Genomic DNA, 20,763 nt, shown 5'->3' on the forward strand with positions numbered 1-20,763 from the left:
CAGCTGACTCCGGGCCAGAAGGGGGGGGGGGCACACCTTCATTTGGTGGCCAGCCGATTGCATGGTGCAAGGAAACGGACAACCATGCACTCACACCCATAACTAAGGGCAATTTAGAGTGTCCAATCCGCCTACCATGCATGTTTTTGGAATGTGGGAGGAAACCGGAGTACCCAGAGGAGTGCATTGATTATATATGAGAAATTAAGAGTTACACTCTTGATTATAATAAATATTGCAGCATTAATAGATGAATTGCTGCTTTCACATTCACAGGGAACCAAATTAGACATGGGAAAAGGCTCTATATTCATTTCATTTACACTCAACTGTCAATATACACTTGATTTCTTTAACACTTTCTCATCAGTATTTCTGAAAAATCAATTCCTTGGTGTTGTCTTTAAATAGACTCAGTAACTATGTAGCGGTTACTGGGTTGCCTAATTGGGCCATATTCCCAGCGTCTATTAAATATTGTCTATTTGCCGCACAGGTTGCAAAAAGGTGGAAAGGGCTCAGTCTTATGTGAAACGGCAACCGGGGAATTGAATTTTACTCTGTTGGTGCCGAAATTCAGTTTTAAGTATAAGGAACATGAGAAAAATAAAAGGGAAAAAGTGTGAAACTAGGCCAAAGAAACCAGCTAGTGAAAGCCTGTAGCAGGAACGAGATGTGAACTCCTACGCTTCTCCCATTTGACTGTTGAATGTTGTTTGATGTATGTGGAACACTTTCTGTTTCATGGCTGTCAGCAAAATGTAACCGATGAAAGATGAGGCAACAGGGAAAGGACAGCTGGAGGACGGCAGACGTGAATACACCTGGACAGAACACGCTTGTGGGCAAGTCAGGTCCTGATAGAGGGTGACACGTATTATCCTTTTTTCGGGGAAACTATGTACCGGCACCCATTGTTATCTAACACTTGGTCTAAAGATTAGCGCTGGTTGTAGTATTCTTGTCCAGAAAGACCTTGCAAAACATAAGTTAGCTCATCAAGTCATTTTTGGGAAAAACTTCCTGTTTTGGTTGGGAGTCAAATCTCCAGGAACTAGCATGTTTAGCAAGGACAGCATATGTTGACCACTCCCCACTGGAGGGGATTATAATAGGCTTTACAAAGGCACATTGGTGGAGTCATTTATTTGATTAGATTTGTTTTAATTAAATATCTCTCCAGGGAAAAAGTGAAATGAGGGGTTATTTAAAATCAAAGCCATACTTATTTAGAAGTAGGCTATATTTTTCTCCAATTGTGGCTAAGAAACCCCCCTCCCCACTCTTTGGTAGAACAAGATAACGCCATACAAGAAGGCTGCAGTTGAGATTCGAACTAGGACCTCAGAACTGTGAGGAAGACATGTATGCATTAAACGTCCCTTGTGGCAAACAGTACTCAGGCACTGAGACTAAATTCCTCATGTATCTTGTCGTCTTGATCTGTTACAGCTCTGAATCTGGTATTTTTCAGGACCTCTACGTGGAAGAGTTTCATTAACCTAGATATGCCCTCATCAGTTTGATTCGACTCCCTGTAGATGTTTTGATCAGAGTTCTTCTGTTCTTGCACTCCATTCACCTCCCCCTCTCACTTCCTGGGGCACCAAGCCCAACCTCAGTTCTTTGCTTGTGCTTTACTTCACTCGTCATTCACACTTCGACACCTTTACCAATTGTCTCTCGTCTCCACACGCCTTTGTAAATCTTTCTCCTCATTCCAGTGACATACGCTTTATCCCTTGTATATAACCATCTACCTGCGTGTAAGGGTGTGAGAGAGAAAGAGAGCGAGGTCAGTCGAAAACTCCGTTGGGAATGTGTGCGCTCAAGAGTGTAATCCTTTTGGACAGCGACTTAGTTGACAGAGAGAAGAGGAAACGTCACATATGGTTCTAGAATAATTCCCTTCACAACAGGTTAAAGCAATTCAAATTTTAGAAAACTCGCTGGCCGCTGCTCTCCGCCAAAAGGTATGAAATAATAAACCCCCTTTGTGCATACCTCCGGAGTAAGAGCTTCGGGTGATTTTTGCTCTCCAGGTTCTTGTCGATGAGATCAGAAAGGAGCTGTTTGAGGACGCCTGTAGCGTATTCCATTTCCCCCTGCAACGCAGTCATGATGAGGGAGGCCACGTTGCCACGGTCACGCATCGAAAAGGACCGCTGCGCTTCAAGGGTGCGTATGAACGTGAGCAGGAAGTGTTTTTTGGTCAGCATCTGTCCGAACAGCGTCAGGGCCTTTTCTACATTGGCTGGGACCTGGAGAAGAAGGTTTAAGGAAAATTAGATGAATAAAAGAAGTGGATGAAATGTACAAAAGGAAAATAGGTGAGAAGACAGAACATAGTGGGGTAAGCGAGAGTAAAGAAACAGAAAAGTGAGAATGAGCAATAGATATAAATTTAATTTGCAGTGAGTTCCACAAGGACACGATGGCTAGAGTCACAAGGGCAATGCGTGTCTTCACATACACTTGTTCTTTGTCTCCTCACAAAGAAAATCAGACAAATTGATTCAGTTTCAGCTACATGCATAAACCAATTTATTATCACCCCCTTTCACTTATTCCCATTACCTATTATTCTCTCAACAGCAGTTCTGATGCTTTATCTTTCTTCTTCGCTCCCTTCATCCCTTAGTACCCTCCCACACACTCTCCATCGAGTCTCTTCCTCTCTTAAAAGTAGACTTGAAGACGAGAATGTGAGGTTTATGCGGTAATAAGAAATTGATCTGCCTACTACTGCACTACTGTGGCCTGTGATTGCTTGGGCCATACAAATGAAAATCCAATGTCGCGCTACACTATCGCTTTGGAATGCCGTTGATGGCATCGTGCAGATACTGGGAGCCACGAACACACCTGACAACTTCCATCATCACAAAAGTGTGTGCAATGGGCATTTTCATGCAATGTATGTGTGACATATTAAATAGAACATGATCGGAGTACATGCTTTAATAAAGCGATGCAAGAAAATGCAAGGGGTTAGGTGTTTAAGTGGATTTGACTTGTTAAAAAGTATTTAATGATTTACCACAACTGCATATTGTATTAAAATGTGATTTTAGTAGAAAAATCCAATCTATGTGATTATACATCAGTCATGGAAAGCATGCTCGAAAGAGTAGCAAAAAGGCTTCAAGTTACAAATGAACTAGTGCTATTGTTCCGTAATGATAGTGTGGAGCAGTATTCGCCAACCTTTATAAAACGGAGAGTGACTCGTTGGTCCCAATTAAAATAAAATACTACCCAATTTATACACACTTCAGAAATAACATTTCAAAGAGGTTTTAAAGCCTTTCATTTTTTTACCATCAAGCACACACGCACACACACACACAGGGTTCGGTGAATGCGCATATGAAACTGGTGGGGTTCGGCAGCTCCAACAAGGTTAAGAACCACTGTTCTATACTGTACATTACAAACATACAAGTTACTTTATTTATTCACTTGTACGTCATATAGGCATAGGCTCTCTACTGACCATTACCTCCATTTCTTTGAGAACAGGATGGTCCTCAATCCCAGGGAAGAGGACCCTCATGGCGTATGTGCGGTAGTCCAGGAAGGGGATTCCTGCTCCATCAAGCTCCTGAGTGAGCTCATGGATATCTGTCTGCAGTTCTGCAAATGCTGAAAAAGACACAAAATGATGATTGGCACATGACTGACTAACGTCTCAAATGGCCCATTAACAGGAAGTTGAATTAAATGTAGAAACAATGGAACATTCAGCATGTACTCCAAGAGACGTCGATGACTGGAATATTATCGTCCTTTGCAGCCATCAAAATTAAATGAACATACAAATCCATCACCTGATCCCTCAGATAATCGTTGCATTTCTCCCCTTCACTTGCCTTTAAAAAAACCTTGGAGGACATGCTTTCGCAAATAATGGATTTTGGACACATTTTTATGACCGGAGTAATAATTCATTACTGCTTTTTACCCAACAGAAAATTAAAAATTAATTTGAAAAAAAGCTAAAGGATGTATTGAGTGAATGATTATTTTAAACCACAGCTCACTTCTTGTGTCCCTGAATAAAGACACTAAACCTCTTGATGTCTTATCATCACCTGTGTGCTTAATGCATACTATATGTACATGATTATTTTATGGTCTGTTACACATTGGGATTTTGATGATAACTTCTATCGAGAACACTCACTCATTCATTCAAACTCTCATAGCTGAAAGCCATTTTAATACAATCCCCCTTTCATTCTATACTGTAGAACCAAACCCTCGTTTTCGCTTTATGCATGTTTTATTTTATCGTTATCGAGGCAGTATGGAAGTGCGTGCTCATGATTATGGTTATTATTATTCGACTCTTTCTTTCCATCTGCCTCCCATACTAGACAAACCAGTTAGCAGCATCAATAGGCACTTGCTCAATCCATGCAGTTGCCTGCCAAATTAATTTATGCTAATGTGCTGGTGCGCAAGTCTCTCGCTTTCTCCCCCGGCTTCATTTGCTGCCAAGCCCCTCCTTCTTTACTATTCCCTCACTGTCCCACCTCTGTGCTCTGCATCTATCTGCCTTCTATCTCTGTCCCTCTCACACCGCGGAGTATAGTAAGGCCATCCAGGCGGCTCTCTTGCAGGATGGAGAGCCAACATCTGGTGGCTGGCTCAGATCAAAGTACTCCTCTGGAATCACACCAACACCCCCGCACACCCACTTTACTGCCACACAACAGCAGGAGGGACGGATTGAAAGTGGAAGGGAGGGCGAAACAGAGCAAGAGAGGAAGTCAAGACTAAAATGGATAGCTCTGTTTAATTGGGGTTGTGCAGTGCTTGAGGTAAGCTGTAGCAAGGGAAATATTTACAGACGGTTCTTTCCCTTGAACGTGTGAAATAAGATGAGTTATTGAGAGAGAACAAGCGAGAAAATAAAGTTGCAAAGCTAGGAGAACACCTCTTGGTTCTATCGTCAATATCGCCAATGACCTACCTTCCTTGCATTCAAGGGCCACCCTGGACTCCAGGTTGTCCATCTGCAGTTGGAGTCGTTTGAGGGTGCGGTCTGCATCACGGGATTTCCTCTTGTAAGCAATCAACACCACAATAATAACCAGCAGTAACAGGCCGCCTCCTCCACCAATACCAATGATGGCGGGGAGCGTGAGAAGGCTGTCCGAGTAGATTTGCAAGGTCCCCGGTGAGTATTCAAAGCCTCCGACACGTACCTACAGTTAAGAATATGCTTGTTAGCCAGATAGTTGAACACAGCACAAAAAAAGAAAATGCAAACAAACAAATGCCATCAAACCACAATTAAAAGCATTGACCTGTTTTCAACCACATTCAGTATTATTATCTGACCTTACAAGGGGTTGAAAACACAAAAACAAAACAAAAAAACAAAAAACTATTGCATTTGCAAAGATATTCCCAGCTGCGTCATGACGAGACCAAAACCAAACCCTTTCAGCTAAATATTTCTGAGGCAGTACGGTATGCAGTTTACAGTCCCGAAGCATATCACAAATAAACAGTCCTTCCTGGCTATCTTAGTAACAAAAGTGATTTATTTTCTATCCATTTTCACCCTTTTATTTTAAATTGTGCAAGTAGCTTATATCTAAGAAATACGGACTTGCAGGACAGAACAAAAGTAGCCGCAGGCACCTCACGCCCACTGGCCATTTGGGTTTTTCTGTTGAATATCAATAGTGTTCAAAGCTGCAGGACTACACTAGCCTGCCAAGACCAATGAAAAGCATCTCAAACATAAATACATTTGCAAACACCACAAGCAATATTAGAGGCAGGGTGTGTGTTTTTACGGTTCTGGATATACTATATGAGTGCGAATAGAGAATCTACTAGAATGAATAACGAGATTTAGGTTTTATGCTTGGGGAGAAAAGAATAAGCAGAATGAATGACAAATCAAGAAGTGGATTCCCGTACATAATAAGAGATGAAAAAATAGACTAAGAAGCTGAAAATGATTAAAACCCCTACAGATATTGTTTCCAAAAACAACTACTACAAACAAGTTACAAAGTAACCGAAAGTTATAGGAAACAAATCACAAAATAATTCAATAAACATGCTAAATGGAGAAGAAGTGATTTAGCATTTTTAATCATCATTACTATGCCCAAAGCGTTGTACAGGCACACATTCACGCGCACATTGATACACTAATGTGGTGGTGTTTGTGCAATTCAAGACACTGTTGTGCCCATAATAAACAAAGAATATACAGTGTTGAGTATATAACGATGAAAAATCTTTTACAGGTTGGTGATACAGTACTCACAGTGACTTTGTGTTCTCCAGTCAGGTTGGGCCACTCACATAGCAGCTGGCTCTCAGAGAGGGTGAGAACGCATGGTGTCTCCCCAATCAGAACTGTATAATTGAGCTTAGTATTTCCAGGCGCTGCAGGAATTAGATTGCGACCCTACAAAAGACACGCAAAGAGCCTTGTGAAATATATAAATGTAATGTACCGTGGCAAACAATTGGCAAATTGTCATTAGAAAGCTCATCTAACGAATTTGTCCCAATTGTGTAATCATTTTAGTTTTAGTGGCCGTTTTAGGTCAACAGTGAGAGACGGCGAAATTACGTTAATAGTGAGTAACCATAGAAATAATAGCCGTGGTAGAGACTAACAACTATAGAGCTGGAACCTCATTGAAATGCATGGCCGTGATGTCAATACGTATTTCTTTAAATACATGGGAATACCCCATTTGCAACACAAACTCAAGTGTCAGTAAAGGTAAATAAACTTTCAAGGATGAGGTCCATACGAAAGAAAACTATGCTGAACCAATTATTTTCATTGACAAAAACTGATTCATCTGGTACCTTGGACAGCGACTGAATTTTTAAAATAAAAATACAAGTGCAAGTGAGTCATTTGGAATTTTCAAACTTGTAAAACATTTATGCAAGAAACCTTGATGAAAACCATGAATAAGTGAGAGAAACAAGTATTCCTTTTACTCTGACATAGGAGTCAAAGACAGTAGGACAATTGGTTCTTAAAAGCTATTGAGCTGATAGGAGCCCAAACATGTACAATATCGTGATTTTGAAAAATATTATATTAAATTTATTTGATGGATGTGAAGCAAAGAGACATTTTTATCATAAAAATAACACAGTTAAGTCAGATCAATTCTTAAAGCACAGGGCAATTTACCTTGAGAATAAGAGGAGAGCTGGGTTTTAGCTCCAACATGCCATTGGGGCTCAAAGGTTCAAACACAGGGTCGGGATGGTAGCTGAATGTCTCATTAACTACCAGCACAGAATGTACATCATCCATGATGAAGCCAATTTCATCTGGACTGCTGCCCATCTCGGAGAAAGCTTTGTCAGAGTCGGCAACGGAGGGTGCGAGACACACCATCACTGTGTTGTTGACTACAGTACAGTTCTGAGGCAGGACACAAGTTCCACATTAGTAATGCAACTTCATACACTCAACAACAGGCAATTAAATAAGTACATTAGGGCATAAGACAAGAGCTTGACCAAGTGCATTCCAGAGGAAGGCTGCTACTTTCTCTTGTGTTCTTACACATCCTGATTGGCAGAATTTAAGTTGATACAATATAACCATGATTATAATTCATATGCAGCTGACTCTCTATTAGTGAATTTGTCTCTAATATCATGTTAGGAGGTGAAGTGTCAGAAGTGAAAATAATCGAACAAACCCAGAGTGTTGGATACACCCATAAAATAAAGAATAATCATTCAGTACAAATTGAATGGAGTGATAGTCAACTGGCAAAACAAAGTACCGGTCGATGTCCCATTTATGAACAAGATGGAGGAAAAAGGCTGTATCTAATATCTTTTATAGGTCAATCTAAAAAAAATTAACAAAGCAAAACCAAATTGACTGCAGAGGGGTGCCACAAAGGCAAAAAGGGATATTTTTTTTCACTTTGAGCAAAGAGCTGGTGAGGGGGAAAGGTTAGCTGAGCCCCATGGTGCTATAGGTGAGTAAAGGGGGATTTGCTGGAGCTGCTTTATTACTGCTTGACATTTCAAAGGTTAAAGCTGCTAAAAGGAAATTCAACATCAAAAACAAACACAAAATGGGCCCTTGGCTGTTTGACTGACAGGTAAGGTGCATGTGTTTGACCCAACAGTGTGCGTATCGTTTGAAAATCTAAAGAGAATGATAGAGACAGATAGAGATAGAGCCTGTGTGAATTCAATTCATGCACTCATTTTGTATGTCTGAGCACACACGGGAGTATATACTTACATTTTCTGACTTGGCAGCTCCATATTTGGCCCTCATTTTGGGTTCTTTGATTGTCAGCAAATTAGTTCCTGTAACGGTCAACAAGGTTCCTCCACTAAAAGAGATTAGTAAACAAACAAAGAACAATTACAAAAGGTGTTTGCTGAGAACAGCCAATGCATTACCTCAGCCATACATTAACCATAAATACTACTTTATTCATATGCTTAAACCAGAAATGTTAACTTCAGTGAGTGTCTGTGAATTGTAATTAAGTTATTACGATGTATGACCTCTACATCCTGCATTTAAGGAACTCCCTACAGCACCCCTGAGGAGATATTAAATTGCAAGCACTGGAATTTTTCTGCATGAGATATTAATGTACACTCAGAAAGGCCTGTGTTGTCAGTGATATGACAGGGTATGTAACCTTTACACCTGTGACCTATTCAAGTCCATGTGACACTGACCAAAAGAGAGGCTGAAAACGCGTCTGAAAGACTTATTTTTCCTTGCTGGCTTCCCAACAGCCCCTGCTGGTCTAAGACACTGAACTTTGGCTGATGTAAACACATCTGACGGTGGCTAATTGAGCTAATAAATACATTAAAAATGGATAGAAACATCATACAACTAGCTAACAACTTCAAGAAATGTGTGCTATATTTAATAAATATAGTTCCTGGGTCTTATCTCTAAGCCCGGGTAGCCTACGATGAGATGGAGGTTGGCACGAGAAGGAAAAAATTACTGAGTGGATAGAAAGCTTTAGTGATTTGGAATGGCATTTAGGCAGCTGACAGGCATCCAAGTGGCAATGCAATACGAAGTAAAAAGGGAAAAGATTTAAGTATTTAAGAGATTGTCAAAGAGTAAGTTTTTTTAAAGGCGAATTAGCAGTGACAAAATAGTTAATGATTACAAGAGTACCACTTAAAACTGTAAACAGTTGAAGAATCTAAATCCCATAGTATAACTAAAATAAGAGCTTATCTTTACAAGAGCACATCAGTGATTTGTTAGCCCAAGAATTACTTGAATAGGGAGGGGTGCAAGAGTGTTAAGAATGAGATTTTTTTTAGAATAGAGTGACAAAAGAAGACAGTGGCAAAAGAGGCTGGTAAATAGAATTATGACTTAAGAAGCGTGAAGATATTTCCCGCAGAAAAACTTAATTCAAAACCAATAAAAAATGTCTGGTGTTGAAAATGTAGTATGGTTACATAGAAAATATACTAGAACACTTTATAGACATCTACCGTACCATCGCTATACAAAACAAAGAAACAATATACTTTCCAATCACAGATTGCACATACAGTAATAAAAATGTTGATAGTATCATGATTTTACTGTGGTACTACAACCTGTTTAATTTTCTTATTTTTAGTGGCATTTTGAAGGTATCCATAGCTTATCTAGATACCATTCTATGGCTGAAACACAGCCATGGAAAGCCCAGGAAATAATGCATCGATAAAACAAAAATAAACTTCCTGGAAGTCTTCTTTTCAAGTCAATGAGAACCACGTGAGCTGCAGAACGGAGGAGTTTCTAGGTCATATTAGTGAGCCTATTAGCATTTGGTTCCTGCAAGCTTTTTCACATTTTTCTATGCCCTTACTTTCACATCCCACAACACAGCTTGTGTTTGAGCAGGAAACTTTCCCGTGGCTATAAAGGCTCATTTCAATAAAGTCAAGTAATATTTACACACACACTATATCTGTACTGCAGCTCATCAAGTAGCAGTGCACTGCTCCAGGATCCCTACTTCACTGCTACTACTCACAAACATTTACTTTTCATATAGAACTATAAACAGAATGAATAAGAGGTCTTTAAAAAGAGTGATGAGGTTAAAAAAAAATCGAGTTTGTTTTTCTTTTTCACTGAGATTCTGGTAGGGAGTATTGGTGGAGTATTACGCCGAGTCTATATTTCAGTTTAGTTGGCAAGGCTCATATGAAATTACATTAATGTACAGAGCAACCATCACATAGGATAAATAATGCAATGGTGTGTTTGTATTTTGCATGCATCAAGGAGCAGTGTAGATCAAACACTGCCCATATGAACTATATGACATTCTCTACAGTTAATCAAGTGTAGGGTAAGTAGAAAAGCACTACTCTCATATTAACTTAAATGTATCTATTTTTGTCACTATTCAGACTGGATATAAAATATAAAGTTGCACGGATATCAGCGGTTTAAAAAAAAAAACTTAAACCCTGATTAACACTCCCTCTTACCTGGCAATACTCCAGTCGGGTTCAATTTTGAGGATGGTGGGATCATCTGAGTAGTTGAACCTGACCTCTGGGTTTCTTAGCTCAGCTGAGTTGATGTCCACCATGACTGGAGTCGGGCCTGGAGCTTGTCCGGCTGGGGTCACACACACAATCTCGCTGCTGTTTCGCCTGGATGAGCAGGAGACGGGAGTATTAGTCACAAAGGTTTAGTGGGTGCGGGTTTACAAAGAGCTTCTGAAAAGGTTTTTACATATTTCTACTGATGTCGCCGTAATTATTCAACATTTTCACCTAAAACCCATTTAATATCGGCCCCATTTCTCGGAAGTGAAAGCAACTGTGTCTGCAGCGGTCGTGTCATCTGTCAACTACCTATCTTCCCCTACTGTGCTCTGTCTTGCTGAAGGATCAGATGTGGCAGATAAGGCTGGTCGTCGCTGTGTGTGATGTAAGAGCATCACGAGCAGACAGGCGACCAGCTGTGACCTGCAGGGAAACTTTGCATTCCACTCCAGAGGTTTACTTTTAGTGCCCTGCAATGTCAGGTTAATACACAGTTGGTCCAGCAATAGGGGATAAGCCTCCCATGTGTCCATCTGTTCGGGCTTGTAAAAAAAAAGGTGTTTGTGCACATTGCGGGGGTCGGTTCATTTGCAAAGAAATATTGTAAACGCAAGGAGATCCATTTGCCTTTTAGCTCGCTGTGAGCAATTGCCCAGACGACATGTGACAGTGAAAATTTTGAAAAGAATCTGAACACACTGATTTGTATACAAATCCTCCTCATGTGCAAGGGAGGCTCAAATCCACGGAGAGCGAGCAGATGACGGAAAAGATGATGAAGTTAGGCTCTCCCCTGACAGCTTGAAGTAAGGTGGAGACAGGTTGGATGAAAATAAAACGTATTTATGGATAAAAAGAGTATATAAAAAAACATGGAATCTATATTTGCTCTTTATGACTATAATCCCTACACAGTCACTGAGAATGCAATTTGGAATGCTTTCTCCATGCATACTTAAACCGAGTGGGGACTAAAAGCGGGTTGAAGAAGGAAGAAAATGAGGATGACTTTTAAAAAAAGGTTTTCCACATTCCATTACTCCTCTGTTTCCATGGTAACTATTTCCACAACACTGTCATTGCCTGTTGTGTCACGTATGTATTTCTGACAAGGTTGCGGCCAACACAAAAGAAAGCCAATGGGGATACAGAGCCAAAGAAAAGAAGAAAAAGGAGGAAAACGCGTTGCTGGGGCGAGATAAGCGGATGAGTGACTCGGGGTAAATAGGTTTTGATTAAAGTTGAGGCCCCACTGAATACAAAGACACATTAAAAAGACAGACGCATTCAGTTCATTACTTTGGCCATAAAGGTTATTGCTGCTCAGTGGATGAAAGGCCATGACTATTATATTCACCTTTCTCTGGGTGTGCTATAGAGCTTTAAATTGGTCTTTGCAGCCATATAAAAAGAACTTGATAGAACCAAGCTCATTAGTTGGACCTGTCACTTGTTGCCTCTGAAAAAGGAAACCCATATACGAAAAACAAATGCTACACAGAAAAGGGAAACCCATATACGAAAAACAAATGCTACACAGAATAAGGCATTATTAAACCACTTATCCAATTTGGAAGCAGACAAAGCAGTGTTGTTGCTGGCTATCTGCAGGGTCTTGTTTCTAGTTATCAAGATTGTTATTTTCTCTCCATAACGTGACACATCTTTTTAGATGAACCTTCTAATTAAAAATGAAGATTTATTTTTCTACGGTTAAGAAATAATCATAATATCGATGATTTGTATATAAACAAAGTGAAAAACTAAAATTGTTGTTTTATACAAGTGGGGGGGCATTTGGAATCTGATTGGTTTGGGGGGGAAACATTTTTATTTGAATGAAATCTTGACATCTTGTAAAACCTGTGAATGCCACTATCCTCATTTTCAGAGAGTATGTCGTTATCCACCACCCTTTATATCCTGTATCTCATAGAACAACTGGTTGACTCACTTCTCGAAACGGCAGGCATGGAGTCCAATCTTTACATACACGGCGCTGCCTGCATTTAGGTTACTGCCATCTATGGTGATCCTTGTCCCTCCTGACAGCGGCCCAGTGGACGGCCTTACGCGGGTGAAGTATGGCGACTGAGAAGAGACACGCAGTGGCAATGAGACAAACTTGGCTGCTGGGCAAAAAAAATGCATTGGCTTTATCCTAAAGCATCAATTCTTACCACAAATGTAAAAGCCTTTGTGGAGACTGCTTTGTAGTCAGGATGAATGCAGTCCCTCACACACACCTCCACTTGAGCCTCCTGCACCCGGTAACCTGTTGCATCATTCAGTCGGCACACAATCCTGCAACAGACAGCCTTCACGTTCTTATTTGCATTACAATGAACAAATCATATTTTGAAGAATGCGGGGAGATAACACATTACAGAACAAATCAACTACTACTACATAGCTCCGTATCTATCAATCGTTTTTTTTTGTGGTATTTGTCGTAATTTGTCTCCCAAGAGAGCATCTTGGGGAGAGAGGTTGGGTACAAGAAGGCTGCAGGGCAGACAACCATTGAGACTCAAATTCCCCCTAAATGGACAATAAAGACAACTTAATGGACATATAAAGTCCTAATCTTGGAATGAGGACTGCACGAAGAATAAATCCAGACATCTATTCGGGAGAAGTCGAAATGCTACACAAAAGACTGGAATCTTCTATGTCAGAGTGTTTATTAAAATAAACAAATACAAATAGTTCTATTAGCTCACAGTTAGCCCATGGCAATGACCAGTCAAATGAAAATCCACTGAAGAAATGACTACAGGGCAAACACACTCACACATTTCCGCTCGGCCTATCCAATAAAGTCAAGGTTGGCTGTTAATTAGCCGGAGCGAACGAATGAGACAGAAAGAAAGGCCCAAAAGAACTAAAAGCTATCGCGAGAAAAAAAGTATAGAGAAAAAGACGGAGAGTAAGCAGGTTTAAGCGAGCGACACTGATTAATTGAACAAGCTCATAACCTACACATTTTCTCTGCTTCCAGTTCTCCCTGAGATGAGTTATTAACTCCCCTGTTTCCAGTCTCCCAGCAGGTGGTCATGGCAACCGCAGTGCCACTGCGTTTCCCGTTCTGATGCAGTATGTTGTATGTCCATTGTTTCTATTTTCTCTTTCATTTAATCCCTGGGCTCCCACAAAGAGCTTTGATTAAAAGGCTGGACAGCTCTCAGTTAGAACCCTGGCATCATTTTTATCAAAATGAAACGCTGTTGAATTGAAACGTTATTGAATCGCTTTAAAGAGAAGGTTCATTATAAATTGATGATATGTAGATGAAATATAGCTCTTTCAATTGCTGGAATGTCAATAAGTGTCCAAATCTATTTGTGAGTTGGCATTTCCACAATGCAAAATAATCAAAGATACCCACAATGTGGAGTGCCACATCTATTTAGTGCTTTGGCAGATGACGTGTAGAAAGTCTAATACATGTCTGCAGAAAGAACGAGGAGTTGAGTGCCCCAAACGATTCACAACTCTGGGCATTTTACTTTTCAATTAACCTCACATGAATGTGGGAGGAAGTCTGAATTCCTGGAGAAATTTTTGCATTCAAGCAAAGGGAGGACATGACAACTCCACACAGGAGATTTGACATGCTAAACACTATAGCACTGTGTAGCATTTTATAGGTATCCTATTCACTTTAGATCCCTTAATATTAAGAAAATGCCTCTGAGTTGTCAACACTCAAGTCAACAGCCATTGAAGTTTTTCCGCAGCTAACAAGCACGCTGAATCCGGTGGGAAATAATATCACTATTGCTCACCTCCTCTAACTGTTGTATTTGTGTCTAACTATCAGTGGAAATCACTTTTTGCCTCTACCAGATGACCTTAGACCTATAACGTCAGTCGCATAATCTTCTGTCTCTTGTGTTACAGGCAGCTCTGACAGGGTCACACAAATGAAGAGAGTAACCGGGCCACTAATGGTGCCGCATGGCTAACATCACTTTTAATTATCGGGACAGCTTGACTGCCAAACGGGCCCCTCCTCTTCCTCCTCCTCCTCCTCTGGGTGCTATGGCAACAAGCCAGTACTGTGTTACATCTCAAGGTAGGTTAAAAGTTGACACCGCTCCGATTTTGGATGTGATCAAAACGTCAAAATGAACACGCCTAGCGAAAACAAGAGGGTTCACGAACAATGCATCAGCATGCAGATGTATGCTGATGATCTTTCCTATGAATAGGACCATACGAGTTTATTAATTACAAAGCGACACAAATACTACATCTCTAGCATATTTCTAAAGCCATTTTGAGGACCCCAAAACCAAGACAATAAATTAGATGGGACTCCCACAAAACTCAGCTGGTCTATTGTCTGAGTACAAATGACAACGGAAGAATGGAAAATAGCTGTGACAAGCATCCTATTTTGACCATCTGTAATAAATCCATCTACTTTACATTCCAATTGTATTAAAAGACATTGGGGAGAGTGGGGTCATAAAAATACTGGCAATGTCTTAAACAGCATACAATTACTGCAATTGTTTTTCCTATTTAGAGTGAAAAATTGTCTGAACCATCAGCTTCTATAGTATGCTAGCATATCAAATTATATTGCTCTTATTACAGAGTTGTAGATATTAAAAGGATGCAAGGCTCCACTCACTATGGCCATCACAGTTAAGATATTTCCCAGAAAAACCTTACTTAATCAAAGAGAGTAGTCAAATGCTTTCAAGCTTTTAAGAATATATAGTACCACCCAACACAAACTTCATTAGGCTGCTGTCACAAGAGGCTGAATTACAGAGATGAAGGGGGTTAAATGAGGTAATTCAATTGTGAATGGATTATAATTCTGATTGATAATGGGATACAATGATTCATGTTATATCGGCTACCGCAACGTTAAAATATACATTTTTGAGAGTGGGGGAAAAAAATCAGTGTAGATGATGTCGACTCACTGCTCAGCACTGATGTACTGATCTTCCTGAGGGTTGCAGGCCACTTTTCCGATGCGGACTCCATTCTGGATGTCTTTAAACTGAAGACCCAAATTCTCACCAGTAATAGTCAGCATCGTTCCACCCTGCCTGGGCCCAGTCTCGGGTAATAGCTGAAGAAGGAGAAATGAAAGAATATGTCAGCATTGAAAGGATAAAAATTAGTTTCTGACCCCTAATTTCATTTTTTTGTGACACTTTGCAATGTAAGTCAGATGAAAATGACATCATCTCAATTACAGCAGCTTTAGCTCAGTCAAACATTAACAACCTGCCAAAGAGCACCAGAGTAAGAAGCACCAACCTGCCAGCCCCCTCGCTTGCACCCCTTTTGACCCCAGCGCGATTAATCTAGTGAACACAATTACAGGACATAGTGACCTCCGATCCTTCCATTTCCCCAAGAGTTCGGTGAAAGGTGTGCAGAGGTACTAATGGCTACCCGAGACTAACGGCCTGGCTAATCACTGTGCCATTCAACCACAGCAAAGACGCAGACAATAGTTCCTCTGGTAATCAGTCATTAGTAGGATAATTAGGGCTAAAGATAATTGGATTAGAAATTGATGGGGATGGGGTCATCTGTCATATGCATGGGAGGAGGATAAACCATATACTGATGGTTGGGAATCACGTATTTAATCCTGAGGAACACGGACATTGCTTGAAGTAAACGTATCTACTCATTAGAAGATTTTCTTCTGACTATTCTATGTATTTGTTGTGCTACAATCACAAAAGGGTACCAGTGATGGCAACGAGGAAAAATATGATTAGCAACATGGGCTCCTGTTCAAATTGGCTAAATGGCATGTTGATTATTACAGGGTGGTGAGCACAATATTTCAACCTACAAATGAAATTGTTTTCTCTTTGTTCTGCTAAGGTCGCCACAGAGAGTTATTCATTTTTTTAATCGATAGATACTATTGCCAATGTGTAGGTAGACATTATAATTTCAGCATAAAAATATATTATATATACATCAGTATAAAAAGAGAGGGGACTACCCAAATCTGTCAAAGTTCCACTTTTGGGATTGGCTGTTTTGAAAAAATATAAATACAAAAAAATGTTTTATGCATCATGGAAGGGTTTCAACTTGAAAGGTTGCACCATACCACTCCACTTAAAAGCAGCTGAGGGAGGGGACTGGGATTATTCAGTTTTTACATCTATAAAACACACACTACAGAACATAGTAGAATAATGTTTTGATGATTTCAAATGTGAATAGGGTTGGCAGCAATGGACGAGTCCTTGGTAACACTTACAATTTCACATTTTCAAATAAAGCCTACATGGTATTTTACACATGCTATATGAAGCTGATTTGTGCAGTGAACATCTGAAGACAAATAAGTTAATGTCACGGATGTTCACGACAAAGAGCAGAAACATAATGGGATATGAGTAATAATGAGTGTCGTGCAGGCCAGATCCGAAAGGCCACCGTGATAAAGTGATGGACTGTTCTCTATTTTAAACCAACAAAGCTTACAGTGAATATCTTTTGCTCTTTCTCGTGCCCTTTCCTTCTTCCTTCTCGCTCTTTTCAACAAACTCGCCTCTTTTTTCAGCATGCATGAATGCACGTGCGTTAGCAGGAGACAAAAGAATGATTGGCACACAGTGGCACAATAGTCAAGAGTCTTCAGATATGGTAATCAAATCTCTTTCGCTATTCGGTGGGGCTTATCAAAACACACAGAAACACAAAAGTTGTCATTTCCAGACCGAGACAACACAAACAAAAAGCATTCTTTGATAAAAGCTACCAGCTCAAAACTTCTTCTCATTCTCTGTTCACAGTCACAGCTCTTGACTTTCATACAAAGTTGCTTTTTCTCATTCTCATCTAATACTTGTCCTGTTTCGTCAGTCTCTATGCTAGGCCTATTGTGGTCACTCGAGGAATGCAGAGATAGCATCTACTGGTTAGAGGAGGCGGTGAAATTGGTGCGGCCGAAGGCAGAGAATGAGAGATTTTCTTAAAGTCGACATCAGGCTTTAGACACGTTTATCAGTTTCATGACAAACTCTCCAAACAAAGTCACTATTTAAAGTTTGCAAAATGTTATTTCTTCTAGAAAAAAAGAAAAACTTTATTAGGCACATCGGTAATAAATATTTGCAGCCAAAATATGGGGTGTTATTTATAAGATGGGCAATACACCATCACATGGAACTTTTAGAGGCGTCTAAAGAGTAAATGAGATGTGATAATAGTGGAAAATGGGAGCAGTACGACACTGAATGGAATGGAAAAAGAATAGAGCGGAAAGGACACGGAAACTGAAAACAATACAAGAAAGGCTTATGGGTAATGGATGACAAACTGGAAGGGAAAAGAACAGGAAATGAGTGAGAGGGGAATGGTTAAACAGAATTGCTATGATTCCAAATACAGAATTATACTGTCTGCGTTGTGTTTATATTTGGTGGGCAGCTGTATGTGATACAATCGTCACCGAGTCCGACAGTCAGTCCAAAAGGATTCATAACTTTTTCCATGTACAACAGGAAAGCCCAGTTCTGCATCCAGGTGTAGAGTAGTTAGCACTGCTTCCTTTCAGTAAGAAGGCTGATTCCAGGATAACCGGGGGCCTTTCTAGGTGGAGGTTGCATGTTTTCCCAATGCCTCAGGGGGTGCTCTAGTTTCCCCATACTACCACAAACATGCAAGGTTAATTTACAGTTGGCTTCATTGACCAAAATGCTGACACAAGATCTTAATTCACTCCCTTGCCATGTCGGGGTTGCTGCCACTACTTCTAAGGGGTGGGTTAATGCGAGAACTAATTTTGCTCTTTGAAGAAGTCAAATTTTACTCTTATTATAGTTCATTCAAGATATTATAGCAGAACACTTGCAGTTTATTCTTCCTCTTACTACATCATTGTATTTTCCATAAATTAACAATTAATAATGAGCAGTCAACAAGTAATAGTATCTAACTTTGCCATGAGCATTTTTGTTTGAATTCTCTCTACCCTTTATACAGGATACATAATTTAAAAAGGAGTATATAAGAGACTAAGGCTAACAACATACACGCACACATACAAGGCCCAGGTTGTTTTAATTGGTTTCCAAGGGCTAGCTCTAATGCTTTTCTATTTTCCAAAGGGGAGAACAGGCTTGAAATGATGGATGATGGAGAACCAGGCAGCATCTAAGGCCACTACTAGGACAATGCTGCACTACACTGTGAGACAAGACAGGTAAGTCTGTCTGTCTGTATGTATGTGTTTTATCTATCTGTCTTTAAATCTACTTTTCTTCATATACAAGTATTTGTGTGTCAGCTGATTCAACTTTGTTCACTACCGCTAGTGAAAAAAATATGCTGCATGAATCATGACAAGCGTTAATCATCAGAAAGCTTGTTTGGAGCCTATTATAGGTCCCAAAGCTATTAGTGGAACAGTACCCAACAGCATTTTCTTGAAGGGAAAATGCAAGAAATCAAATCAATTGGGCCACGCACACTCGGGAATGACACCAAATGGCCAAACTTGCCAATCTGGGAATCTTGTATCGTTCATGTGTGTGCATGTTTGTGTGTCACAGTGCATGGGCTTTTCCAGCTACATCCTAAAACACAATTCTCTAGTGCAAATTAAATTAGCAGCTAATCCACCAGCAAATGGACAGGGACCAACATCCATTCCATTCTGCAAAAACTGAACAAAAGAGTCCGAATCAAGCAAAAAGACAATGATTTGACAAAGCGAATGGCTGTACAAAGCTGAGTGAAGAATGAAGAACAACCTGCATATATAGGGAAAGCGGACAGATATTTAATTTGTGTCCTGCTTTTTCTGGAGAACTGAGGAATGAAATGTCTGAAAAGGAGAGATTTTCTTTGTTGCCACCGGATGTTCTTTAGGCTTTAAATGTCAGATTGAAAATGTCAAAGGTGGAGAAGAGAGGCTCAGCTTGGTGATGAGGAATCTCTTCTTCTTTGTCCCTGCTGCATTCAAGCAAAGTTTCTCTTCCTGCTGTTGCTGGTTTTCTTCTACGCTTGCTTTTTGACTGCCACCAACATCTTGCCCCAAGGACAGGATTTATGACTCAATATGTACATCCTTGCAGGCACACATGCAACAAACACTCCCCATCCCCACCAATTCTCTCACATGTACAGGCAGACACACAACTCTTGGCTCTGTATGGTTGTTTCAAAGAGATAACTGAAGTCTGAAGTGAGGAAGGAGAAGCAGAGAGAGAGCGCGAGGGGGTGGGGGGGTACATTAGTGAAAGGATATATCAATGTACTAGTGCCCGAATTATCCAGTACCTTCATTATGTATTCAGAAGAAGGAACCTGGAGTCACAGAGGAAATATACTCAGGGCTCAAGTAAGTGTGGAATATGTAGGCAGACATATTTCACGCCATTTAGATAAAGAAAAATGATACTTTTCCCTCCACCAAATGACATGAGTGTTCATTGTTTGAAGGCCTGAAACACGCAAATGAATGACTTGCATGTGTTCATGAACAGTATGACATTCCTGGTGGTGACCCAGGTCACAGTGAGACAGAGACCATCTCCACGGTTATGGATGGCAACAGATGGGTACACCACAGTGTTTATACACCTCAGCCCACCCGGCATGTCAGATGTACAGCACATACACACACACACTCATCACTCATGGTGGGACACAATTAACACACTCCACATTCACTTCGTCTCTCCACAGAGACTTTCCAAACAAACATACTCTACCCCCACTGGTGGGAGTGTGTCTGTCCACAGTACGTGTATTCGTCATCTCTAATCACATCAGTGTGTTCACATTTGTTGTGTGCGTGAATCGCCTCCTCCTGGTCGGCCCATCTGTGTTGTGCTTGCCGTCATGGTAATAGTGTCGAAGATGTCCACCCTCACTGCTGCCTTCAACCATGCTCCTTTCCCTCGCTGAAGCCAAACAATGACGACGCAAAGGCAGGGGAGTTCAACTTTCTTGTCCTGTTATTAGTTTGCTTTTGGCAGTTAGTGATTTCTATTTCTATCAAATACTGGATTTGGGGACTTGGTTGAGTCAGAGGCAATCAAAGTTCAGTAACAAAGTACACATTGTCAGTTGGACCGGGCTCCCCTGAACACCTCCCTTACAAAAACCTGACATGTTTGTTGTTTGGAATGTTGAGTTGCTAAGCAGGACGGCCTTGTGGAACGAGCGTTTAGCGCGTCGGCCTCA

General features: G+C 40.5%; 1 protein-coding gene across 10 annotated transcripts in view; it reads right to left on the reverse strand.

Annotated features, from left to right (window-relative positions):
* plxna1b (plexin A1b) overlaps positions 1–20,763 on the reverse strand; it is a 145,354-nt gene that overhangs the window by 25,583 nt on the left and 99,008 nt on the right. For all 10 annotated transcript variants that reach the window (XR_013300516.1, XR_013300515.1, XR_013300514.1 and 7 more), the window contains exons 13-22: positions 15,513–15,664; positions 12,750–12,873; positions 12,524–12,660; positions 10,507–10,674; positions 8,270–8,363; positions 7,190–7,426; positions 6,296–6,439; positions 4,979–5,213; positions 3,503–3,645; positions 2,005–2,261 (exon numbers count right to left, since the gene is read on the reverse strand). Coding sequence is in view for 2 of the 10 variants with exons in the window: in XM_077602058.1 (XP_077458184.1) it covers positions 2,005–2,261; positions 3,503–3,645; positions 4,979–5,213; positions 6,296–6,439; positions 7,190–7,426; positions 8,270–8,363; positions 10,507–10,674; positions 12,524–12,660; positions 12,750–12,873; positions 15,513–15,664 (1,691 nt within the window). In the remaining 8 variants the exon portion in view is untranslated. The remainder of the gene's footprint in view (positions 1–2,004; positions 2,262–3,502; positions 3,646–4,978; positions 5,214–6,295; positions 6,440–7,189; positions 7,427–8,269; positions 8,364–10,506; positions 10,675–12,523; positions 12,661–12,749; positions 12,874–15,512; positions 15,665–20,763) is intronic.

This window comes from Stigmatopora argus, chromosome 6, assembly GCF_051989625.1.
Source record: "Stigmatopora argus isolate UIUO_Sarg chromosome 6, RoL_Sarg_1.0, whole genome shotgun sequence".
Taxonomy (NCBI): Eukaryota; Metazoa; Chordata; class Actinopteri; order Syngnathiformes; family Syngnathidae; genus Stigmatopora; species Stigmatopora argus.